The following is a 26,669-nucleotide window of genomic DNA, read 5'->3' on the forward strand; positions in this document are numbered from 1 at the left end:
TTTCTGGGGAATTCCCCAGAGTCTGGGGAATTTAATTAATTTCTTTCCAGGGATTTTGACTGAATATTCCAGTAAATATTGGGGAATTCCAGGTATTTTGGATTTTGGTAAAACATTCCAGGGAATATCTTTGAGGCTTCTTGGCAACACTGGCTATGAATTAGTATGATCCTATTTCACAAGTGGTACTCAGACTTTTTACTCTTAGGACCCCCCTTTACATCTACATGCGGACTTTGCACACACACACCTTGATGTACTTTGTGAATAAAAATATTTTGCTTATTTAGTGGGTGTATTTTCATTCGCACATATCTTAAAATTTTATAAAGAAACAACATTGTTCAAATTAGAACAGTTTTATGTAAGTGAATTGAGTATTTAATTCAACACATGTGGAAAGTTTACACATCAGAAAGTTTGGGGGGGGGGAGGAGGACAGGGCCTCCAAGTCTTGCGTCCCTTTGAGCAACTCTTGAGCTCCACCAGGGCTCTTGCTGTTTGAGAACAGCTTTATTACACTGTTGTTCAGGTGTGGGTAGCTATGCAAGGGTAGGGGACCACATTAGTCCATCAGGACACCTTGAAGCAAGATATCTGCTTCCACACTACTCTTGTAAAAAAATAGACTCAGAAACATTTTCTCTGTACCCAAATGCTGTTTATTGGACAAGAAGGACATTTTCACCATAGATTTTTGTGGGTTTTTTTTTTTGGGGGGGGGGTTATGAGGCCGTCTTCTAGAAAAGTTTATTTCACCATGTTTTGGAGCTTTCCTGGACCATTTTAGGCCCAGGAGAGAGGACTTTATTTCGCAACAAGAAATGAGTGGACGCCACTTACTGTTTCACAAAAGGCCTAAATTGGCCCAGGGTGGACCCCAAATGTCAAGGGCCCTCTCAACATGATGTAAATTATTATTATTTAGTATCATTATATTTATTTATATCCCACCCGGTTCTCAAACCTGGGACTCGGAGCAGCTTACACGATTAAAACAATATAATTAAAAATATAGAAAAGTGTTACATTAAAACAGAATTAAATTACTACACTATTAAAACAGATAGCATATACAGGAAGAAAATATATTTTTAAAGATACATGTGGCTATCCACAAAAAAACAGCTATTTAGCAGAGGCTGAAATATCTCTAATGTGCACCTAAGTTTTAAACATAGCACAGTATTGTAGATATCTGTTTCAGTAATAGTTGCAAATTCCACCACATTATCCATTCAGTCCTCCATCTCTAAGATAACCTTCCCCAGTGTGGTATCGTGCAGATGTTTCAGATGACAGTTCTCAAAATCACTAAATATTGGCTAGGCTGGTGAGATTCATGGGAGTTGTAGTCTAAAGCATTCTGAATATCTCTAGAAAATAGACTGCTGTGTTCAAAACAACTCTAATGGAGCAGCAGTGTACATTTTTCCATTTCATACTAAGTGTTCCAGTATTCTCTTGAAATAAATGATTCACTTAATAGTTCTTACTGAAAATCCATTCATGTGGAAAAAAGAAGAAATGAAAGTGGGACTGTTTTAAAAGTATTAAACTTTTTCATATTTACTATGATTGAAAGTGCATCTCATATTCAAGAGCTTTTTGGTTGACTAATAACCTGTATATTACAAATTACAAAATACAATTGCAAGTGCTATTATCTCTCCTCATTAGATTGTATGCCCATTACACATTGGACTGCCAGTTTACATTATTGGCCAAATTGTGAATTGCTCTTTAATGTGAACATAGTTTTTGCACCTTGGAGAAAGGAGCATGCAATAATTTTAATTTAATTTAATTTTGTTTTGTTTTATCTTTACAGTTGCACAGAAGATTGTTGCAACAAGGAAAAAACAGCAGCTTTCAATAGGTCCTTGCAAATCATTACCAAACTCTCCAAGCCACTCATCTGTATGTTCAGCTCAGGTCTCTGCAGTACATATCAGTCAGGTATGAGTTAGAATATAATCAGACTTTATCCCTTTTGGTGATAGATGCAGATTGAGCTGCACAGTTGGGTAAGGTAGTATTGTATATAGTTTAGATTATCTGTCTCACTGTGAAGCACTGAAATACATGGGAACAGATTTCAGATTTCTGGCCAACTTAGGTATAGGCACAGATAAAAATAATTCATTTGTTATTTGAATTGCATCCCCTTCCATCAGTTGTAACACTCTGCCATTATTTGAATTTATGTTTGGCTCTACCCAGGAGGGTAACAAATTGTAATGCAAAATTTAGTTATGAAACATGAAAAATGCCAAATCTATTCTCCTGACATCGACAAAACTTAAAGAAAAGTTTCAGTTTATAGTAAACATGCTGCTCATCTATGTAAGGGAATTAGTTACATTGAGGCAGTTCTTCCTATACCTTCCTTTGAGTCTTGTTTGTTTCAATGCAGCCAGTTACTGTTGTAAAGTGGAAAATTACAGTCAGTCGTAGAGATTATATTTGGATATGAAGGTGAAATATTTTGAGAGTATTAAACAATTAGATGGGTATGCCTAAAAGCTAAGACATCTATTTATTTGCCAAAGGAAAGGAAAAAATCAAGACATATTGGTAAAATGTAGTTTGTATTACAGTCCTTTTTGGAAAGTATTGGTACTTTCACCCGAAGGTGGTAAATGACTCAAGATTCTGTATGAGAATCATAGGACCTTATCACACAGGAAGCAAAGCACCCAAATCCTGTGGATAAACGGGGTTTAGATCCTAGCAATATCCCACAAAAGCAGGATTGTTTTCAAACACGTTGGGCTAATTGAGCATTAACACGACATTAACCTGTGCAGAAAGTGGGCAAAATCATGCCACTTTTTACTTTCCTGATTTTCCCAAAAGTAAAAAGTGGCACGATTTTGCGACTTTCTGCACAGGTTAATGTTGCGTTAATGCTCAATTAGCCTGACGTCATCTGAAAACAATCCCACTTTTGTGGGATATTCCCTGATTTAAATCCCATTTATCCATGGGATTTGGGAGTTTCCCTCCCATGTGATAAGATGCATAGGGTGTTCTGAGGGTGTGAATGATGGTTGGCAAGCTCTCATCAGAGAGCCTTGGACATATCACTGCTTGGACCTGGTGAAAAGGATACTTGATGATCAATGTGGCAGTTATTCCAGGCACAGTGACAAATTCAGGAGTATTTTAAAATGGTAAGTTCATTAGCAGCAAGTTCAAATTATGTCCATGGCAGATCTTACTCACTACCAGTATATTTAGGTTCAAGGTGAACAAAATTAATTTCTGTTTTCCTGTTTTCTGGTACACTGAAGTTTAAGAATCTGAGATGAAACGTGCAGCATGCAAGCCTAAAAATTAGTTACCACTTTTTCTGTAAATACAAAAGTATGTTTAATTGCTTGAGAGGTTCAGTGTGCACACAAACTGTCTAATGCCATAGTTCAGTAGCAGAATTGCATGTAGGGAGCCCCATCTTTGGTCCCTGACATCTTGGTCCCTGCAGGGAGGCAGTGAGAGCTTTTGACTGCTATGAATTTGAATGCAACATATGCGTTGGTCCTTAAATTAAACCAGAGTGGATATATAGTAGTTTTGATTTTTTTCAAGAGAAAATGGATATATATTAGTTGTGAATTTAGTTTGGACATAAAGTTTGGACCAGGTGAGTGGAACTCTGGGTGAATGGTTATTTGCCATATTGACAAATTTTGGAGGATCTTTGATAGTCGTTATTGACATTAGGAACTTTGTTGTTCTGTCATCTGGATTTTTTGGACCACAACTTGAATTATACCCAAATAGCATGGCAATTGGCTGATGTGCGATAGAAATTATAATCCAAGACATGTAGACCGTGCCGTTTTGAGGAATGCTAATCTAAGGGATGAGATATGAAATATGTGCTAAATGAGTAAAGGAAATATTCTTTGGGAATGCTAGATTTTATAAGTTTTTCTCTACTTATAATGAGACTGCTCAATTGGGTATAAACTTCTTACATATACTCTCTGACACCTCCATTTCAGGCTTGTTAGTGATCTAAGTTTCTGTGGCCTCGGAATGCCTGTTCGTTGCTTTCTCTGGAAAGGGCATCTATATATTGTGGAGAATATGACTAATAAGCAAACTGCATATTAATTTTGCACCATCTCATGAGAAACATACAGAATATTCATCTAAATAGAAGAGATTGGATTAGCAGTAACCTATACATCCCATAAATTGTCAGTTTCGTGAGAATTTAGTGAATGAGATTGTGTTAAATCTTAAAAAATAGATAGTACTTTTGCTGTTGAAAATGAAATTAAGTCTGTGAAATGGCAATTGGCTTTATTTCTGCTAAAAGGGATTTTAATCATTGCAGACCAGTAACGGAGGAGGGAGTTTAAGTGATTATTCTTCTTCCGTCCCATCTACTCCAAGCACCAGCCAAAAGGAGCTACGGATTGATGTTCCACCTACTACCAACACTCCAACACCAGTACGTAAACAGTCCAAACGCCGCTCCAACCTTTTCACGGTGAGTGATCCAGCACTATTATTTATTTATTTAGATATTTTTATACTGTCTATCAAGGAAGTCCCTCCGGTTTACTAAAGTTATAAATAAGCATAAAATCAAAATAACATCAAAGTCATTTCATTATAATCAATATAAAATATATCAGAAACAGCAGAAAAACAAAGTTCAGTGGATCCACTTTTGTATCACTGACTGCAGATGCAGTACTGGACTGTCTGGGGAATGGAAAGTAAATTAAGAGAATTGCCATCTTCTGCTTCTTGGTTTTACTCACGTTCATAGAATCATAGAGCTAGAAGAGATCAGAAGGGCCATCCAGTCCAATCCCCTGCCATGCAGGAACTCTCAATCCAGCCTCTGTTTAAAGACCTCCAAAGAAGGAGATTCCACCACCCTCCAAGGGAGTGTGTTCTACTGTCGAACAGCTCTTACTGTCAAGAAGTTCTGCTTAATGTTTAGATGGAATCACTTTTTCAAATATTTAAATGGGGATATCGTATCACCTCTTAACTTTTTATTCTCCAGGCTAAACATACCCAGCTCTCTAAGTCGTTCCTCATAGGGCATGGTTTCCAGACCCATCACCATTTTAGTCTCCCTCTATTGGACACGCTCCAGCTTGTCCACATCCTTTTTGAATTGTGGTGCCCAGAACTGGACACAGTATTCCAGGTGAAGCCTGACCAAAGCAGAATAGAGTGGCACTATTACTTCCCTTGATCTAGACACTATATTTCTGTTGATACAGCCTAGAATCGCTGCCACATCACACTGTTGACTCATGTTCAACTTGTGGTCTGCTAGGATTCCCAGATCCCTTTCACATGTAGTTTCATTCAGCCAGGTGTCCCCCCATCCTGTATCTGTGCATTTCATTTTTTCATCCTAAATGCAGTACCTTACATTTCTCTGTGTTGAATTTCATTTTGTTAGCTTTGGCCCAGTTTTCTAGTCTATTCAGGCCATTTTGAATTTTGATCCTGTCTGGGGTATTAGCTATTCCTCCTAATTTGGTGTCACCTGCAAAGTATGCCCCCAATTTTGTCCTCCAAGTCATTGATAAAGATGTTGAATAGCACTGGGCCCAGGACAGAGGTCTGTGGGACCCCACTGGTCACTTCTCTCCAGGATGAAGAGGAGCCATTGCTGAGCATCCTTTGGGTTCGGCTGGTCAACAAATTACAAAGCCATTTAACAGTTTCATTGTCTAGCCCACATTTTACTAGCTTGTTTGCAAAAATGTCTTGGGGAACCTTGTCAAAGGCCTTTCTGAAATCAAGGTATTCTATATCCACAGCATTCCCTTCATCTACCAAGCTGATAATTTTATCCAAAAAAGAGATCCATCTCACTGAAGATAAGCATACAAGCTGTTCAGCTCCTATGACCATTTTCACAGACTGCACACCTTTCATGGTTTTGGGCTCATGGTTTCTTCCATGTGCAGCTGTATATTTCTTGCCCCTTAAAGTCATCTGATGAAGCACTTTTATAGGCCTCACTATTTTCTGAGTTTCAGTTGGCAGAGGTATACTAGAAGTTCTGCTGTGGTACCTAGAGGTGGAAATCATTGCCCTGGGAGGGATTTTTATAGGAAAGGATAAGCAGTACTTCATATGAATACTAGGGAAAGTATATTTGACAGAGGTCTCAAAAACTGGGTCAAGCATGCTTCAAACTGGCTATTACAGGAAAGCAAAAGCCTGAAGTATTTTGCTAAATAGGAAGAAGAGACATGTGTGACAAAGGCGAGGTTTGTAAGTGAGAGAACTAGCAAGTCATCCTGTTACCAACAGCCCTGCTCAGGTCTTGCAGACTCAGGACCATGGCTTCGTCGATTGAATCTATCCATCTGGAATGCAGTCTTCCTCTTTTCCTGCTGCTTTCTGCTTTACTAAATATTATTGTCTTTTCTAGTGAGACATGTCTTCTCATGATATGTCCAAAGTATGACAGTCAGTTTAGTCATCTTGGTTTCTAGGGCAAACTTAGGCTTGATTTGCTCTTGGACCCATTGATTTGTCTTTTTAGTAGTCCATGGTATCTTTAGAACTGTTCTCCAACACCACGTTTCAAATACGTTGATTTTTTTACCTATCAGCTTTCTTCCTCTGTCCAGCTTTCACAACCATACATAGTAACAGGGAATACAATGGCATGGACAATCCTGAATTTAGTATTCAATGATATATCTTGACCCTTTAGTATCTAGTTCTTTCTTAGCTGCCTTTCCAAGTCCTAGTCTTCTGATTTCTTGACTGCAGTCTCCATTCTGATTAATGACCATGAATGACATATTTTAGTGGCTTCAGCATCTGCTTTAAAGTTACATAAATCATCTGTGGTCATTATTTTCACCTGTAAGACTTGCTTTTGTACTTTCTTCCTTGACCTTCTTCCATAATCATTCCAAGTCTTTGCTCTTTTCTGCTAGTAGTATGGTGACATCTGCATTTCTTAAATTGTAGATGTTCCTTTCTCCATTTTTCACACCTCCTTCCTCCAAATCTAATCCCGTTTTACATATGATACTTTCAGTGTACATATTAAACAGATAGGTGATAAAATGCCACCTTGCCCAGTCCTCCTGCCAATTGGAAACCATTCCTTTTTCTGTATTCTGTTCTGATGGTAGCCTCTTGTCCTGAGTGCAGGATATGCATTAGGACAATCGAATGTTGTGGTACTCTCATTTCTTTAAGAGCAATCCATAGTTTTCATGATCCATGCATTCAAAGCCTTTGCTATAATCTGTAAAACAGGGTGATTATCTCCTGAAAATCTTTGGTATGTTCTATTATCCAACATATATTTGCAATATGGTCCCCAGTGTCTCTTCCTTTCCTGAACCTAGCTTGGACATCTGGCATTTCTCACTTTACATATGGTAAATCTTGGTTATAGAAGTTTGATTATCACTTTGCTTGCATGGGAGATTAATAAAGTGACCCTGTAATTACCGTAGTTCTTGGTGTCCTTTTTCTTGGGGATAGAAGGTATATTGAGCACTTCCAATCTATGATCCATTGTTTTATTTTCCATATTTGTTGACATATTTTAATTAGTGGGGTAGATTCTATGAAGTGTGAAGCAGCTCTATTGATATGCCATGTGTTCCTGGTGATTTTTTTTTCAAGTGCTCTGAGTGCAGCTTCTACTTCACTTTCTAAAACTGTAGTTTCATCTTCAAATGGTTCTTCCTTGAATTAATCTGTCATCCTTTCATCTCTTTTATATAGTTATATAGGGAGAATAGAATCTTGGATATGAAGCGCTCTTTTATTTATAATGAATATTAATATAGTATTGTGAAACTTTGGCCCCATACAGACAGGTCAAAATAAAGCTGCTTCGGGTCACTTTGGAGGTATGCTGTTTAAATGATGCATGTGTCCTGAGAGTCCGGAAGCTGTGCCAAAGCCACGATCCAGTCCTATGGACTGGAGCACTGTGGTTGTCTTTGCACTTGTTATTTCACTAAATGCTAGTGGTATAGATCCTAATACTGCCCTGATTGAAACATTTAACTGCTGTTTCAGCTGTATATATAAAACAGTGTTTTATATTCACAGTTACTTTAACTTGTGCATAATTCAAAAAACATATATGCAAAAGTTCAGTTTAGTCAATGTGCAAATGTTGCAAAAATTAGATAAACTACAAATAAATGCATAGCTTAGCAAAAAATGTTTTTAAAAAGCATTGATTGCAGAGTGGAAAGAAACTATAAAGTCTCAAAATGTGATATGAAGGAAATACAGGGAGGAAGTATAGATGGAATTTGGAAAAACTCCACAAAATAAAGACAGAGATTTTTAACATTCCACTTTCTATGCAGTTGAAACTTAGACAAATAATTTCCTTGTGATGCAAACTTTTTAAGACTATACAATGAAATGTTTAGTTGTTATATAGCAATTTTTTGTCCACTAGATGTCAGTGTCAGTTAAGGAATTGAATGTAAGGTGTGTATATTGGAAAGGGTGACAAAGAGCTTTGAATCTGTATGCCGAAATTACTGATGCTTCTATTTAGACTTCATTTAGGATCCTATTGAAGGACCACATTCATTTCGAAATCTGATATAATCACTTAAAAGTGGACGACTTGAATCCATAAATACTACTTTTCACATTGCATGTTCAAAGAATAAAAATATGCTGTTATTTTTAAGCCTGATTAGATTATATCTGATATTAAAACTTCATTTATTTGAACAATAAAACTAGCCCCCTTAAATGTAGCATAATTTTTGTGTCCTAGTATTTTTGCATAGAAATTTTAAATTTGTTCAACTAAATAGCAGATATAATAGGAATATTGATTGAACAGAAACTTAGAATGCAAGAGATTTTTCAGTACCATCTCTGCAAGAATGTTGGAACAGCATTCATAGGAAAATGTTATATAAACATTACTCTTTCTAGGTCCATATAAATTGTTAGAATTTCTGTAATCAAATCTTTCAAAGATTAAAAAATATCATCACCAGATGCCAATGGGGAAAGATGCAGTTTTAGAGTGTTTATTATCTGTGTATGCCTTGTTGAAATAAATGGCACTTGTTTCTGGGTAGGCATGTATTCAGTTTCTTTCTTTCTTTCTTTCTTTCTTTCTTTCTTGTAGTTTATCTTCTTCAGAATGAGGGAAGAATAAAATATACTGAGCCATATCGTCTTAATATTTGCAGTACTCATTTGCTACATGAAATTTTGTTCTCTTTCTCTTACAAACACATGTCCTTGATCCAAAATACCCATCAGTACATATTAATGTAGCATACAGTTATTACTGTGGCATCTCAGCAGGAAATTTGTTTCCTTGAATATATGGCATCTCAGAGTGTATTGGTGGATGTGAGTAGGCATACTGATATATACTTAATTTATATATTTAAAATGTTAATATCCCACCTTTCTCCTCGATAGTTCAAAGTGCCTAATGGCAAGAATCAAATGATAAATTAACAATTTAAGGCAGTTCTTATAATATAGCAATACAGTATGAAGGTATTAAAACAGCAGCAAAAAGTAACAGAAAACAGCTATGAAATTATTAAAAAGAAAACCCATTGAAGGCAAAACCATTTGATGCTCTCAATTAACCTTAAAGGCTTGCTTCCAGGGACGGGGGCTGTTTGGCTGTATAGTGAAATGGATACAAGATTATTTTAGTGACAAGGGTAGCCTTATTTACTTTGAAAAAGAAACATAGGTTAAATTAGCTTTCAAGCAGAGGCTGGGATGGAACTTTTAGAAAGAATAAATACATTGACATTCTGAAACCATCTGTAACTGAGGAGTGGTAAGATGATGTTCACACTCCCAGTTATGAATGGTTTCAAAATGTCATATTTCTTGGTCTTATGAGTAACTTTCCAAGCTGCATTCATAAATCATTTTAACAAACACATAACTTCACTAAGGAATTGTTTTCTGTTCTATTTATATGTGTGGTTCTCAGAGAAAGCTTTCACTGGAAAGGAGATACAGTGGTACCCCGGGTTACGAAATTAATCCGTTCCCGGGGTACCACTGTACAGTGCTTTTCTCTCATAGATTTTAGAGGTAGCACCAATAGTCCACTGTGGTTGTCTTTGCACTTGTTATTTCACTAAATGCTAGTGGTGCAGATCTTAATACTGCCCTGACTGAAACATTTCACTGCTGTTTCAGCTGTGTGTATTACAGATCCACCTTTTCTTCTTAGACATGCATTGGGGTAAATGTGTACTTTCCATGGTCTTCTCTTTTTTCAGTGGGGAGAATGATTATGTTGCTTGAGTGAGCAATTTCTAAGAGTCAGGCATAGCCATATAAAATGGAAGAATATGAATGCAGAAGGCTACTGCTGATATATAACTGATAAGTAGTAATTCTTATCATTGGAGCATTTACTGTGGTAACTACAATAAAACAATTAAAAACCACTTTGCATATAAAACTAGGGATTATTATCCTCTCAACTATAGGCAGCATTTGTAGGATAAATATATCTGTATTTATAATCTGTAATACATTGATACAAAAGGAGGAAAATGAACCAGCTCTCCCAGTTTATAAAAAAATCTTGCTTACTTACGAAGAGATAACTGTTATTTGCCATTGGTGACCTGGGAGTGACAGTGTACACAATGTTACTGTTCCAACCTTATATCCACAATCCTATTATTGTTCTCGTTTAGTGTTGCTACTGTGAATGAGAGCTGTTTATCTTTTTTAATACTTATTTTTAAAGCAAAATAAGACAATCCATCTCACAACTTTGAATTATGTTGCGGGTCCCCTTCTTGAGTTCTGTTCAGCGTAAGCAGTCATTTTAAAGTCCAGTGCTGTGTTTGTGTAAATGTAGTCCAGAATGGATGGAGGTTGTCTCTTGCTTCTTTCTTGGTTTATACAGTGAATGAGTGGCAACCGATTGTCCATGAAAGGTCCTGATTTTGGTCAACCTGCGTAAGTTGCCATTCTGTCAGACAAGTAACCATAGTTCCCATACCGTTTTCCACCACATATCTAAGTAAGCTGTGTATCTTAAAAAGGAAGACCCACTTGTCATCTAATGGTTTAGATATTATGATAGAATTAAAATCTTGAATGTAGACCCCCTGCATGGAGCAATGCCAATCTAAAGGGGATCTGGGAGGGAAGAATTTGTGGTCATCCAAATGTTCAACTGTAGTTCCCACTATTCTTTACCATAGGCTTTGCTGACTAAGAATGTTGGGAGTTTCTGTCCAACAATATCTGGATGGCCATTCATTCTCTACCCCATTCTAGTGACTGATAGGAAACAGACATAATATATTTAATTTACAATTTTGATAAAACATATTACTGTGAAAAATATTGGAAGCTATCCTAAGAGAAAATTCCCCATAACATAACTGTACCACTTTGAACATAAGTTATTCTAGCCACCTGTGGGGGAAAACGTTGACCTGCTGCTGAAGTAGTGACAGTAATATGTTGATAAGGGTTTGGTAAACTGCCTCACTGAGGTTTTGAGTAATTCATGATGGGAAAGTATGAATGCCCCATACTTCTTCTGATTTCCTACTGCTTTGAAGTAATGCTCAACATCAAATATAGGTTTTCTTTTTCCCTCACTGTAGGCACTATATTTCTCTTTTATGCACAACCTTTTGGTAAACACACAGTATCATTAGTATTGGGATTTCTGTATTCATTGTTCTACTGTTGCATAATCCTGAACCTGTCAGTGAGAAGAGTTTGCCCACAGTATAAGCACTGTGGAAGTTATGCATTAGCTCCTCTTGATATAACAGAAAAATTATATAGCAGTAATATTCTAGTCTAAGAAATTTCAGCCTTTAGCTTTTAGCTAATCAATAAAATATTAAAGACAGTTTTGATTAAAATTCTCATTTTAATTTGTACACCAAATTAAAGAGCCCTCTAATATATTGCAGAGAAGCACCATGATTTTACACTACTTGGTTTTTATTAGCATTCAGTTGTAGCACTGGACATCACCTGTACTTTCACTTCATATATCATCCATGATTTGAAAAGCACATGAAAATGTTTCCTCATTTTCAATATTGTGTGAGTAATGTTCCCACTGAAAAGTAATGGAGTGAAGTTGTCACTTGTCAGTGTAGTTATTAAGGAGGATGACTTTTAGATCTTGCTCATAATAAAATAAATCTGTCACATGTAGATTTACTTATCTCACAATAAAGGAGGGGAGGATAGGAAGGTCTGTTTAAATAGAATTGTGCATGTTTGTCCCACAGCTGTGAAAAAGCAAGCAGAACAGTCTTTGCCCCATGAAATGTTTTTGAAAAGGCAGTGTTTATGTATTTGTTGGTTGTTGTTGTTGTTTTTAAATGTGTCCCAACAAGGTAATTGATCATTTTAAAAGAAAAACCCTTTGGTAAAACCTGATTGTTTTATTATATTTTATCCATGTAGCTTTATATTGAGAAAGGCAGGCATGTGATCAGGACTTTGAACTTTTTATGCTTTGTCAAAGCAGCTTGGTTTTCTAAGCATTGTTGGTTTGACTTTGATGCTATCATCTGAAAGTAGTAAAAAAAGAAATTAAATTAAATTTAATTCTAATCAAGGTGGTCCATAAAATTACACTGCTGAGTAGTTAATAGCCTTTTAAAATCTCATCAGATGATAATTAAGTATACACTGTTGTTTCTTACATTGAAAGGCACAGTTTTTTGTGTTATCATTTTTTGTATCTGCCTTGTATTGTATTCTTGGCAAACAATACTAAGCCATTTCAAATCTTAAATATTAACATGTAGCATATTTTAATCATCCATCTCCTGATACATTAAAACAACTTAAAAAATTAAAATGTGAATATATGACGGAGGGGGGGGAACCATCTACGAATCAATATATTAACAATGTTAACTTTGCTTTTACCCTGCAGTCTCGGAAAGGGAGCGACCCAGACAAAGAGAAGAAAGGATTGGAGAGCAGAGCAGATAGCATTGGAAGCGGACGTGCAATCCCAATTAAACAGGTATATTCTGTGTGAGTGTGTGTGTGCGTGCATGTATGCTTTCCCGTACTTAGAGACACACCTCGGGTCTTAAACACCATGATGCTGGGCTTGTGTGCCAAGATTTGTTTGATGTGCTCCGGTGATGAATGTTGAAGTCACTCACTTGACATCAATTAGGAGAGGTTCCTATGTGTATTAAAATAGGATCATTAGAATAAGAAGAGGGAAAAAGTGACAACAGGCCTAATGAAGTGCAGTCTGCCGGCCTGCATATGGAGCGTGCTTCTAGGCTGAGCTGGCTTCAAAGCCTGCCTTTTGTAGAGAGTGCTTTGATTGGGCCATTTGCTGCCAGTCGACAAGGGTAAATCAGATCACTGTACAAGAGCCCCTTGTGATCACAGAAATAGCCCGATGTGGCCCTCATTTGCTATTGCAGAAGGACATCTGAACACTTTTCCAGGCTGGTTTGCAACAACGAGGCAATTAGTTGTGATAATCATAGCTGGTGTGTCAGCTGTGCGCTCTTGTTTGTAATTTGCTAATGAAGGAATTGTAACTTCATTTAGACCTTGTTATATAAGAGAACATTAACAGCCATAGTATGTGGCCTTAATTAAACTTCCTTATTACACTACAGGATTTGAAACTGAGGATTTGTTTTGGCATGTTTGACTAGTATAGGCACACCTGCATTACCACCACCCACACTACCCGGATACTATTAATATGAACAGAAGGGAAGTTCTTGAATTTAACATCATACTTGTGCCTTACAGTTTCTCCATTTTCCAGTAATCAAGCACTTGAAATTTAAAGCATTTTGCATTGATAACTGGATTGCTACATGTAAACTGTAAGGCCTTTTGATAATGTGTTAACTTGCTTGGGATGTTTCCTCTTAACAAAGAGATTAGGCTATGGTTCCTTGCATAATTCACCTAAACGTTGATTAAATTTCTTTGTTAAATTGGGTGGTTTAATTTGGAAATGTTAATACAAGGCAAATGCAGAACTTTTCATAAGTTTTGTTAAGAATATGTTAAATAATTTTTATAGTGAAATATTTCAGACTATACTTTTTATAATTCTTTATAATTATATTTGGGAATTAGAACATCACCAAAAAACTATTGAAAATTTGTTGAAGATTAAAATTCTTTATGCCTCAAAAAACATGGATGTTAGGGGAGAGTTTTAAAAGTTCATTGATGTCTACAAAATTCCATTGAGATGAAAGTTATTATGAGCATATTGAACAAATCTGCTTTGAAAGAGGCATTCATTTGAATGAAATAATAAACCTGAGTTGCAGATGGGATGATGCACAAACCTCAGTGTCTACTCCCAAAATGAAAAACATTTCATCCACTTAGGGGTTGTTGTTTTTTTTGAAGGAAAGAACCCCCACAAGATGTACCCTCACACTTGCCCACCCCCTGTTCAAAAGCAGTACCTCAATGCCAGATATACCAATACATGAATGAATAAGTGGAGGATTCCACTGTGATACTCTCTGTAAACCTGGTTAAGAAGGAGATCATTTTGAGCTTGCCGAAGACCAATGAGTTCATTAAATCTTGGAGCAAGATGAACATTCTTTGCTTCAGCTTGGATATTTGTATGAAACACTCTATCTTCATATCTATTAAGAACTATACCTGTGTGCAGACAACAAGAGTGGGTGGGTCCATCAACTCCTTTCCAAAAAGCCATCGGTCTACCCCTTTCTTTATATGTTAGGAATTGTGTTTATTTAGCCTATATTGCTAGGGAAAAATCCTCAATTCAGAATAAGCTAAATCAATAGGTAAGGGAGACTCTACTCTGGAGTTTGTAGAAGGAGGCATTTTGAGGGTTTGAGCTGGATCAAGGCAGAACGGTCTATACAGACTAGTTACAATAGGGAGATATTCAGAGGACTTCTAATGGACACAAGGGGAACAAGGAAAGAAAGACTTGCCACTGGATGAATGTAATGTTGCCTATTCCAATTACGTAGGATAGCATAACGAAGTATATGCTGACGAAAATTAGGCATGTTGTTACCCATATATAGCATGAAAAATACATATACCCCCCACCCCCAAACACACAAATTTAAATCATTCAGTTAGGTGAGGTTTGCATTGATATTTCTTCATGTACTTGTTAAACTGTCTAACACTAAATGATAATGATTTGAAATTAAGTAGAATATTATTTGCACAATTGCTTGATGCCTAACCAGTTAAGCACATGTTTACCTGGTTGTAAGACTCATACAGTATGTATATGTGCTGTCATTCTGTAATTCTATAGTGTATTTATTTCACACATTGTTCTTTCTTACATATATATTGTCTTTAAAATTATTAATTCATAACTAGTGTACACCTACTGAATCAGCAAAAATTTGGTAAGTCATCAACAATTATCCTTATGGTCATTATTTATTAACTGAGATCCTGCCTTTCCCACAAATTAGGAAAAGTTTACAAAAATTAAGAAAAAATAAAGATAATAACAAACGTATCTCTATAAAAATATGCTAAATAATTATTAAATATGATTAAACTATCTATAAAATTAGAATTTTTTCAGATGAATACATTAAAGTGTCAAAAAATAAAAATCAGTGGAACTGCACACACCATTAAAATGTCTTATACTTCCCAAAAATGTGTTGGAATAAACAACAAAGTAGGAGCCTTCCTGTCATCCCTAAAGAGGTGCTCTCTTATGTTTCTGTGATATGTAATTATTCAGTTGATGGAACTGAGAGAGGGCTCATCTCCAAAGATCACAAAGTTTGGCAGACTCATATGGGAAGATGTTGTCCTTCACACACACACCCTTCCTTGCACTCCTAACAGTCAAGCTTACATGGAAGGTGAAACCGAGAGAAGAATGTCTCCTAATGATTTTAGGGCTTAGGAGGCTCATATGGGAGAATATAGTCCATTAGCATGGACCTAAGGATTGTAATACTTAATAGGTCAGAACCAGCAGTTTGAAATAAAATAGTACTGTATCCTGTAATGCTGTTCCAACAAAAGAGTTGTATGTTCCCTCTGTTCAGCCCCAGTGAATAGTCTGGCTGCAGTTCTTTGGACAAAGTGAAGTTTCTGAGCACTTTTCAAAGACTGCCCAAATAAAGCATTATAGTCTGGGTGGGATGTAAATAAGGTGTGTATCCTCATTACCAGATCACACATTTTCTGGAACAGGCACAATAGCTTAACCAGTGCATATATTCTTCTGCCCACTGCAGAAACTTGAGCTTTACAAAATCCAGGAGTGCACACACACTGCAAATCGGCATTTTCAGGGGTAGTATAACCAAACCCAGCACAGGTAGCATCCGTTTTCCTGATCTACTTTTTGACTAACCCAGAGCATCTCTATAAACGCTTTTGTAAGTTTGATTCATTAGTGGGCCTTTTCTGGTTAGGCTGAATAATTTACTTTAGACTAGAATAATTGCTGTCACCAGCATCCATGAGTCTGAGGTTGAGTCTGATGGTACATGAACATATGCATTAGATAATTTTATCTGGTCTTTTTCCTTTATTTTTCCTTTCTGTTTCAGAAAGGCCTAACCCCACATTTACAAAAATAGAGTAGCAAACCAAAGTGAAATACACATACCTGAGAAATAACCAATGCACTTCTTCATTTCTTTTTATTTTCATTTACATGGAGAAAATCCTTGAAACTCAATGACATTAATTGGGTCCAAAGACTTAACCGTAGGGATAACATACTTACAGCATACAGTTGGCTCACCCCAACTCTGGGTTTGCCATCTGCAGATTGAAGCATCCATGGATGGCCCTGCCCCATTGTCCTGAATAGCTGTGCATTCAGGTGGCTGTGCCAGTGCAGCCACATGAACAGGAAGCCGCCATTAGAAACAATGGGTCTTGAGGCCCTGTGGTTGTTGGCATGCACTGGCTGGTGATGACTCAGATTGTTAGTCTTTAAGAGAAATTAAGGTTTACATAATTTGATTTTGTTTTTACTTTCTTTTGTCTCTCTCATATACATCTGACTATACGACCACCTCAAGTATAAGTTGGTTTGGGGGACAAAATTATGGATTTTAATATGACCCATGGATAAGTTGGCTGTAAAACATAGGGTCATGTAAGAAAGGATCAAAGAGATGAAGCAAAGGAAAACAATGCCAAAGAAATTACAAAATTTCAGCAGATATAACTGTTTGTGTTGGGGGCATACTCATCAAATTTGCAGATGACACCAATTTAGGAGGAATATCCAGCGGACAGGATCAAAATCAAAATGACCTGAATAGACTAGAAAGCTGGGGCAAAGCTAACAAAATGAAATTCAACAGGGAGAAATGTAAGGTACTGCACTTAGGGTGGAAAAATAACATGCACAGATATAGGATGGGGGACACATGGCTGAACGAGACTACATGTGAAAAGGATCTAGGAGTCCAAGTAGACCACAAGTTCAACATGAGTCAACAGTGTGATGCGGCAGCTAAAAAGACCAATACACTTTTAGGCTGCATCAATAAAAGTATAGCGTCTAGATCAAGAGAAGTAATAGTGCCACTGTATTCTGCTTTGGTCAGGCCCCACCTGGAATATTGTGTCCAGTTCTGGGCACCACAATTCAAAAAGGACATTGAGAAACTGGAGCATGTCCAAAGGAGGGCGACTAAAATGGAGAAGGGTCTGGAAACCATGTCCTATGAGGAACAACTTAGGCTGGGGTTGCTTAGCCTGGAGAAAAGAAGGTTATGAGGTGATATGATAGCCCTGTTTAAATATTTGAAGGGGTGTCATATTGAGGAGGGAGCAAGCTTGTTTTCTGCTGCTCCAGAGAACAGGACCAGGAACAATGGACGCAAGCTACAGGAAAAGAGATTCCACCTCAACATTAGGAGGAACTTCCTGACAGTAAGGGCTGTCCAACAGTGGAACAAACTCCCTCGGAGTGTAGTGGAGTCTCCTCCTTTGGAGGTCTTTAAACAGAGGCTGGATGGCCATCTGTCGGGGGTGCTTTGATTGAGATTTTCTGCATGGCAGGGGGTTGGACTGGATAGCCCTTGTGGTCTCTTCCAGCTCTACGATTCTGTGATTCTATGATATCCTAAAGGCTGGGTGGATGAGGGAGCAAAGGGAGGTCAGTATTTCCAGGACAGATTGCACACTTGCCTTTCACAAGAGGATGATTCTTTTTTAAATAAGAGTTAAAGTACAGTACTTAATTAGATCTGTGGATAAGTTGACTCAGGTTTTTTTTTGGGGGGGGGGTCAATTTTTGACAACAGAGGAATACACAGATTAACATGCAATTTCAACCAATAGCATATACAGTATACCCCACTCTCTTCCATTCCAGCATTCTCTGAAGATGCCAGCCACAACTGCTGGTGAAACGTCAGGAATAAACTCTTCTAGAACATGGCCTCATAGGCCTAAAAAACCCACAAAAAAACTATATATTTTTCTCCAAATAATCATCAATTCACACTTGCTTACATTGAATCCCATTTGGCATTTTATCGAGGGTTTTCCCAGTACCAAGAGATCCTTTTATAGCTCTCCACAGTCTACTTTTGCTTTCACTGCCCTAGCTAATTTAGCAAACTTGGTCACTTTACTATCCACCCCAATTCCAAATCATTATGGACAAGATAAAACATACCAGTCCCAATACAGATCCTTGAAGGACCACCTCTCCAGCATTATGAGAACTGGCCATTTATTCCTGCTTTCCAATTCCTGTTCTTTGCACAGGATTTCTCCTCTTATTCCATGACTGCTAAGTTTGATGAGGAGTCGTGTGGAATTTTATCAAAAAACTTGAAAAAGTATTGATAAATAAACAATGTCTACTGCGTTACTCTGTCACTATCTTTGTTGTCACATTCCATTTACAGATATGCAAACTGTGTAATTTTTCTAGATATCCAAGACAGAAGAGTTAATCTGGCCTGGTGTGTGAACATAACATTAAATGTTATTACAAAAGTATAGAGGGACAGCATTTTAGCCCTTTTTGAACACTAATGTAAATGTATACAACTGTCAGTATCTGAAAGAATATTTGCAAAAACATGTTCCTAGAAAATAAGATCCCCAAAATCTGCTTCTCTACAGCAGTGCTGCCAAATAAGACATGCGGCATTTGGAATTGCTGTGAATCTTTGCTTTCCCTGTTTCCACCCCTCTGTCTAGTTGCAGATGCACAAAAAGTAATTTAACGTCCAGTCAGCTATAAAACTGTTCTTATGCTTTTCAGTAAGTTACAACTAGTACATGAAATTTCATGAACAAAATTACTCTTACTGTAATGTTATATAGCATAACCTTGACTGTAGATTAACAGTAGCTTCTTCCCAGAACTAGAATGTTAACCATTCTGTATGGCCAGGGCTGGAAACGTATCTTTCATAATTCCAGGTGCACTGCTATTTGTGGGTCAGAGCTCCAGATGCTTACATGTGTACTGAATAGTATACTTGTTTAAGCCCCTATGGCAGAGTTAGAGAAATTTGCCCAAAGCAGAGGCTAAGTGGGCATCACTGTGAGGATGATGTAGCCATCTTTTCATGCAGGAGATTTCATATATGCTAAGTTAACCATACTATCCGGCCATGGTTTGTAGGGAAAATATTGTTCGAATTCACAAGAGTGGGCTTGATTTAGACATCAAGGCTAAGTGTGATTAGTCAAATTGCTCATGACATTTTGTCAACTTGGTTAATCAACATATGGATCCCTTAAATGTGCTAATATGGCCTGACTTTAAGCACTGTTGCCTGCAAGTAATTTGAAAGAGATCAGTGGATGAGTTGAGTTATGAGCATTGCTTGTGAACTTAGGCTGTATGGCTGACTCAGCTGGCTACAGGCATACCTCAGTTAATGAAGCCTCTGACAAAGAAGCTCCATTTTACAAAGTCTTTTTTACACCTGCCTAGCACCCATTCCTCCTTATCCTCTGTCTAGCTAGATTTTTAACCGACATCAGCATTAGGGGGATAGTGAAGAAGGGCTGGTAAAATACAGAAACTTAGTATCAGGTTGCAGCAACTTGTCTGCAGTAAACAATGCAATGAAGCTTGACCAGGGAGCAAATGGGATTCTAGTCTAGCTGATTCTACTATAGCCATGAGTAGCTGTAGCCTACATCATGCAAGGTAAACAGTACAGTTGTCCCTCCTTATCCACTGATTCCTTACTCATAGATTCAAAGATCCATGGATTGAAAATATTAAAAAACCATATACATTGCAAAATGCAAACCTTGATAAGGAACACCATTTTACTATGCCATTGTATATGATGGGACTTGAGCAGCCATGGGTTTTGGTATCCATAAAGGGGGGTGTCCTGCAACCAAACCCCAGCAGATACCAAGGGCTCGCTGTACCTACCTCCAGAATCCCTTACTGAGCCTGTGTGAATAGCAAAACAGAGAGAAAATGGGAAAGCAGATAAGTTTGCCTCATTAGCTACCAGTAACAAAACACTGGCCACTAAAATGGAAATAGTTTGTAAAGTGGAAGCTAGTATTTATTTATTTGTTTGTTTGTTTGTTTGGAGTATGTATACCTTGCTAGCAGGAGGGGGGGAAATCACACTTCAATGCATTTTGGAAAAAGCTTTCAAGTAATCTGTACAAGATTCAAAATATTCTCAAATGTTTATGAAAGGCTCACCTGACTTAGTTGTTTCATTTCAAAAGTGCATATCATTAGTTTTGAATAAACGGTTGTTGAAACATGAACTGCTCTTCTTTTTGGTGGTGAAGGACCATATCCCCATTCTTTCCATTTCTATTTCTTTTACCAAATTTTCTGTTAAAGAAGTAATGCCCAGGAACACATTTGCTTTATTAAATGTGGTGTTCCTGTATTCTTTTGAGACACAGAAAGTTACTTTTCCAAGTACAGATTGGCTGATACGAGATTGGCATTGCAACTTGCTTGAAATGGATAAGTGGATATATGTTGAAACCTGCTTTATTCTTTAGACTTCAGCCTTCTCAAATGTCTTATTTTCACTTCCACAAGATATTCCAGTTGACACTTTTGGTTGTTGGAAGGCTTTAATGAAAATTCAAGATTGCATGGCATATTTACTTTTTCATGACCACAGTTCAGGGAATTTATTTAGTCCTGTGACTGCTGGCTCTTGAACTGCTGCCCTCTTTATCAGATTGTAGAACACTGATTTAAACTGTTCTGAGTTTCAAAAAATATTGCCATATGGCTGAGAAAAACTGGAATTTTGCAGCAATAAATAAACATATTAATATAAATCTGTGCTGAACATGCTAAGTAAACAGTGGGATTATATGTATTACTCTTAATGCAACTAATGTTTTTTTTAAAAAGGAACTTTTAGCATGTTTACATTAAATACAGATTTGTTTACAATTTTTTAAAAAAGAGATATGTCTAGGTAACCATTACTTTTCTATGTAAATTAGAGAAGTATGAAGAGAAGTATATTACGCTCAAGCTAAATAAACATATAGATGACAGTATGCTATTTCCCCCCTTACTGTGCACTTCAGGCTGAACTTGATATTTGTTAAATCTCTTTTCAGGATCATCCACAAAAGTTATATGGGTGATCTTATACCTCTTTTTAGTGCTTTCAAGCTATCTGACCTCTCCAATATGTTAAACTTTTCAAATTATGAATTTATATGGCTTGTCATGTATAATACAGTACTTCTCACTCAGAAATACTCTTCCCAAGTGAATAATTAGTCTTTGCGTCTGTAAAATCCTGGATACTTGTAGTCTAATCTTTCCAATATTTATTTGAAAGCCAATCCTACTTTCTTTAGTGGAACTTAACATATAAATAATACACATCAAATTATAATTTTGGCCTTCACGTTAGAGATCCTATTTATTACATTTGTATGTGTACAGAGGAAATCAAACAAATCTGTCTATAAACAAACAGGGTCCATGACCAAGGTTGGTGGATTATTGTCCTAGGGTGTTTGGTTGTTTTTTTTAAAGAACTCCCCCCCCCCCCCAAATGCTGAGTATTATGTTTTGAATTTTATAGCTGCCGTTTGATACTTGTTGAGGAAACGTATTAATTTAAAAGCAGGAGTTTGGACTTAAATCAGTGTTTTAAAAGATCCTACTTTGCTGTATTGTGTCTTATATCTGGCACATACATATATAGTTTGTGCTTCAGTTCTGTGTAAAAACAGATACTTCATACATGATTGTAAAATTTGCTTTTTAGATTAATAGGGAAGAACAGTATTCATCAGGGTTGTTTTGTTTTACATTTTCTGCCAAATGTCTGTCAGTAGGACATATTAAAATAAAAAGTGCACAACAAGAAGCATAAAAGCAAGAGGCACAGCTCAGCAGTGAGAGGGCTTGTCGTGTATTAATTTTTCATTGCTGTGGAGAATTGTACGTACATAATCGCTTGATTGCAGTGGGAGTTAGCAATCTCCTATGGTGTCATTTGCATAAATCTTGTTAAGTCAATGGCAGTTAATGAAGTACAAATGAGCCTGGAGAAGGTGACATGCAAATCGTGGGTGGCAGATGGGAGGTCTGTTTTTGGGATGGCAGCTGTGTGCTATTTCCTCTTTTTCTTTCTAAATTGGAGCATAAATAAATAGTAAGAACTGGTTTTTAATGCTTTGGCTTTATAGCTTTATGTATCAGAGGTTTACAGTGTATCTTCAATATCCAAACGACTGAATAATTATATTTAAATACTATATTTATATGATGTAGTCGACACTGTAGCTTCTAGTTTTGCAGAAAACTCTGAATAATCTGTTGTTAGACAACAAATCTAATGAGGGCACCAGCAGTTCATAATCTGAGTGGAAATTTACAATGCAAGACAGAATGAGTAGGGAATACTGCTAAATTCATTAGCAGAAATGGGAAAGCCGACAAGCATTCCAGAAAGGTAAATGGCAAGAGAACATCAATGATTCACAATAAACAGGATAAACAAGAGCCTTTGGAGGGGAATAAATACAGTTTTAAGAGTATGTTTCCTTTGAAGGATGCAAATCCTTCCAAGCTGGTTTACAGATACCATGCAAATCAATGATAAAATCATAATAAACCAACATGAAGCGTAAACTACTCATCAAAATTCTTTCTATAGGGCAGCCAGTGGGATAGACCAGTTTGCGTGGGAGCCTGGTATTGTTTTTGCTTCCTGCTCTTCATTTTTCCTCCAGGAATCTTTTGCAGGGCAGTTGGAAGTCGATGGCAGTGTGTGGAGAAGAGACAATTGTCCAGACTGGAGCAGGCCATGATGCCTTTAGCTTGTCCCCTTTCCTGTCTTGTTCCTGAAAATTAAATTTAGCCCAGTCAGCTGATGGTATCTGGGAGAAGGATCTAAGTTTTCAGTGAATTCCAGGAATGAGGGAGTTATTTGCCTCTCCAACCTATTTTAAATGATTTGAGAAAATGCATGCTATTTTAATATTTGATATACTAAGGTCCAATACAGACAGGCCAAAATAAAGCTGCTTCGGGTCACTTTGGAGGTATGCTGTTTAAATGATGCATGTGTCCTAAGAGTCTGGAAGCCGCACCAAAGCCATGATCCAGTCCTAAGGACTGGAACACAGCTTTGATGCAGCTTTCAGACTCTTAGGATGCATGCATCATTTAAACAGCATACCTCCAAAGTGACCCGAAGCAGCTTTATTTTGGCCTGTCTGTATGGGGCCTAAGATGATTGGTTATGCCAGTTCTTGTTGTTGGAAATGTGTGTCAAATCAGAAGCAAAGCAAGGAGAAGATATGTTGGCACATATTAGTTCCCCCTTTTAAACAGCTTGATGCCCAGATCTTGAAAGTGTGGTTAGTTTGTTTTTCCAGAGACACATTCTGGAGGAGGGAGGGGAGAATCAAGGGGGGGGGGAGGAGATTAATTCATCATAAGTCAAACAACTTTTTTTCTTCCATGTAATCCTATACATTAAAAATCATTCAGGATTTGTTTCTGTGCCTGTTAGGTAATGATTGTGGTTCAAATGGGAATGCACAAATAAAGGTGAGGGTTTTTTGCTTTGTTTTGTTTTAAAGAATGTAAATTTGGGACATAGGAAGCTGCTCCATACTGGGTGAGACCATTGATCCATCTAGCTTAGTACTGTCAAATCTAACTAACAACAGCTTTCCAAGGTTTAAGGCAGGATTATTTCCCATCTGTCCCTGGAGATCCCTGGTAGTCTCCAGTACACTGACTAGCCAGGCTGTTGAACCCAGGGATGCTGTTGTGCAAGCAGGAAGCATCTTCTCCTTATGAAAGGGTGCTTCCAAGTTATCAGAAGAGCACTGCATGGGAAAAAGATTAAGTTGAGAGGAGTTCTTCCATCTGCACAAACTCTAGTACATTTCAACCTCTGGTTGAAATCTTGATTAGATACATGGCCATTTTTACAAACTTTACGTGAATGCCAAAATAAAAACAGCAGTAATGGCAGACATACTCAAGCAGAGATGGGCAAGTTCACATCCTTTGCACTCACCACCCTGCTGTGGTGGTGATGGTGCATTCTCTATTAATCCAAGGTATGTGCTTTCCTATACAGCTTGTTCCCATTAAAATCCAATTGAAATCTAGTTTCTATCTCTCTCTCTCTTAAAAGAAGGCTCATACATTGTTTAAAAGTAAAATCATGCTCCTGCTATACCAGTTTCATGTTTAATCAAAAGGTACATCATGTTTTAAAGGGAAAACCAGTTGATTGAAAACAATGCAGATCTGGATTATGTGCTTTGATTTACATAGGAAAAATGCTTTCCTCTCATCACTACTAAAGCTGATTTGGTGGCGCTGTGAGCCTGGGGGATGGGCAGGATCCCCTCAGTATGGAAAGTAGGGTGCATGCATCCCATTTATAATTTATCTCTGATTTTATTTATTTATTTATATCCCACTTTCCCCCCAAAGTTGGCTGTCAAAGCGGCTTCCAGTTTAAAAAAGAATACAATTAAAAACATACAGAAATGTGAACATTAAATAGAATTAAACTGTTACATTATTAAAACACATTAATCGTGAAAAGAATAAAATACAGTTAAAAAAAGGCCTTAAAAACAGTGCAATTAAAATAGTTCAAAACGCTAAAACCAACTACACCACGTTGTTGTGGTGTGCTTCAAGTTATTTCTGACTCATGGTGACTCCAAGGTGACCCTGTTATGGGGTTCTCCATGCAAGTTTCATCAGAGGGGGTCCATCACCATCATCCCCTGAGGCCCAGAGCATGTGAAAAGCCCAAATCCACCCAGCAGGCTTTTTCTTGCCACATACATACAACTTACGTTTATATGGTTTGCAAATACTGTATATACTCATGTATATGTATATACAGTTGTCCCTCCATATTCACTTGGGTTAGAGAAACAAGACCCCCATGAATATGGAAAAACCACAAATAACAAAAACACTGTTTTTACCTGAGAGGACACCTCTCAGGAATCTCTAGGTCCTCCAGTGCAACTCTGTGATCAATGTCCAGCATACACTGACCATAGAATGGCACTGCAGTAGCTACAAATGGTCTTTCAGTGCAACTTTCAGTTAAAGTTGACCACAGAGTTGCACTGGAGGACCTAGACAGTCCTAGAGAGAACATATTAATGAAATCCGTGAATAATCAAATCCGCAAATATCAAAGCTGCAAATATGGAGGGATGACTGTACTCTATTTCCATCATGCGGCTTTCAGCATAAGCTGAAAGCCATGTAAAAGGCGTCCGTGTACGACGCGGGCACACTGTATAACTTATCAATATATTTCTTTGTAGCTTCTATGCCGTGTAAAAGTTAGGGATGTAGTGTTAGCTATAACATTCTCACTGAGTAGCTATAATTTGCTCTTGAAACCCACTTGGGAGCTCCAGCTAGTCTAAAGTGCCAATATTATGTGACCCTTTAACTGAATAAACAGCATTGGTTGCTAGTTCATTTTTTTTTTGGCTGAAATTCAAGGTGTTGGTTATAAACATGGAAGCCCTAAACAGTCTTAGATCTTATTGAAGGCCTTTCTATGTCCATGTGAACATTTTTCAGACCCACTGCTGAATCGCTTTGAGTATGCTGTTGCTTCAGAATCTAGGTTGGTGGGAAGATGCATGAAGGCTTTCTTGGTGTCTGTGCCCATATTTATTTATTTATTTATTTAGTTAGTTGGAGTATTTGTACCCACAACTCTTCAGCCACAAAGGCTCTCAGAGTGGCTTACACATTGTTAAGTTGACAGTTCCCTGCCCTCAGGTTTACAATCTAAAAAGACAGAAGACAAAAGTTTTGGGGAATGGCAGTCAGGAAGGTGGTCATATCCAGCAGATACTACTGGTTCTTCTCTCCCTCCGAGGCCAGGATGGTAGCAGATTAAGATGGAGTATGTGTATCTCCTTATTCCAAGAGGTCATGCCAATTTCCTATTTATCTGTTCCAAACAAAAATCCATCAGTGATAATGTTATTGGCCAACCGAAATGCACAATATACTTCTTGGAAGCTTTCAAAGCTCCATCGGCTTCTTCATCAGGCAAGATGTTACAAACTAAACAGGAGAAAAAAACAATCGGAGATGTTAGTCAGATGCCTGCATGTTGTTTCAGTCCTTAGTAAAGATGCTATGCTGGGGAGGATATCTTTTGCAGGCAGGCTGCTCCTCCTCCTGGCCA

The 26,669-nt window shown here is 37.4% G+C and overlaps 1 protein-coding gene across 4 annotated transcripts in view; it reads left to right on the top strand.

The window, feature by feature from the left end:
* LOC149305370 (arf-GAP with GTPase, ANK repeat and PH domain-containing protein 1) overlaps nucleotides 1-26,669 on the top strand; it is a 385,626-nt gene that overhangs the window by 122,153 nt on the left and 236,804 nt on the right. For all 4 annotated transcript variants that reach the window (XM_089477938.1, XM_089477941.1, XM_089477940.1 and 1 more), the window contains 3 exons: nucleotides 1,832-1,959; nucleotides 4,349-4,504; nucleotides 12,920-13,012. In XM_089477938.1, the coding sequence (XP_089334064.1) occupies nucleotides 1,832-1,959; nucleotides 4,349-4,504; nucleotides 12,920-13,012 (377 nt within the window). The remainder of the gene's footprint in view (nucleotides 1-1,831; nucleotides 1,960-4,348; nucleotides 4,505-12,919; nucleotides 13,013-26,669) is intronic.

Source organism: Sceloporus occidentalis, unplaced genomic scaffold (genome assembly GCF_023333645.1).
Source record: "Sceloporus occidentalis isolate IW3139 unplaced genomic scaffold, rSceOcc1.0.p SCAF_12, whole genome shotgun sequence".
Classification (NCBI taxonomy): domain Eukaryota; kingdom Metazoa; phylum Chordata; class Lepidosauria; order Squamata; family Phrynosomatidae; genus Sceloporus; species Sceloporus occidentalis.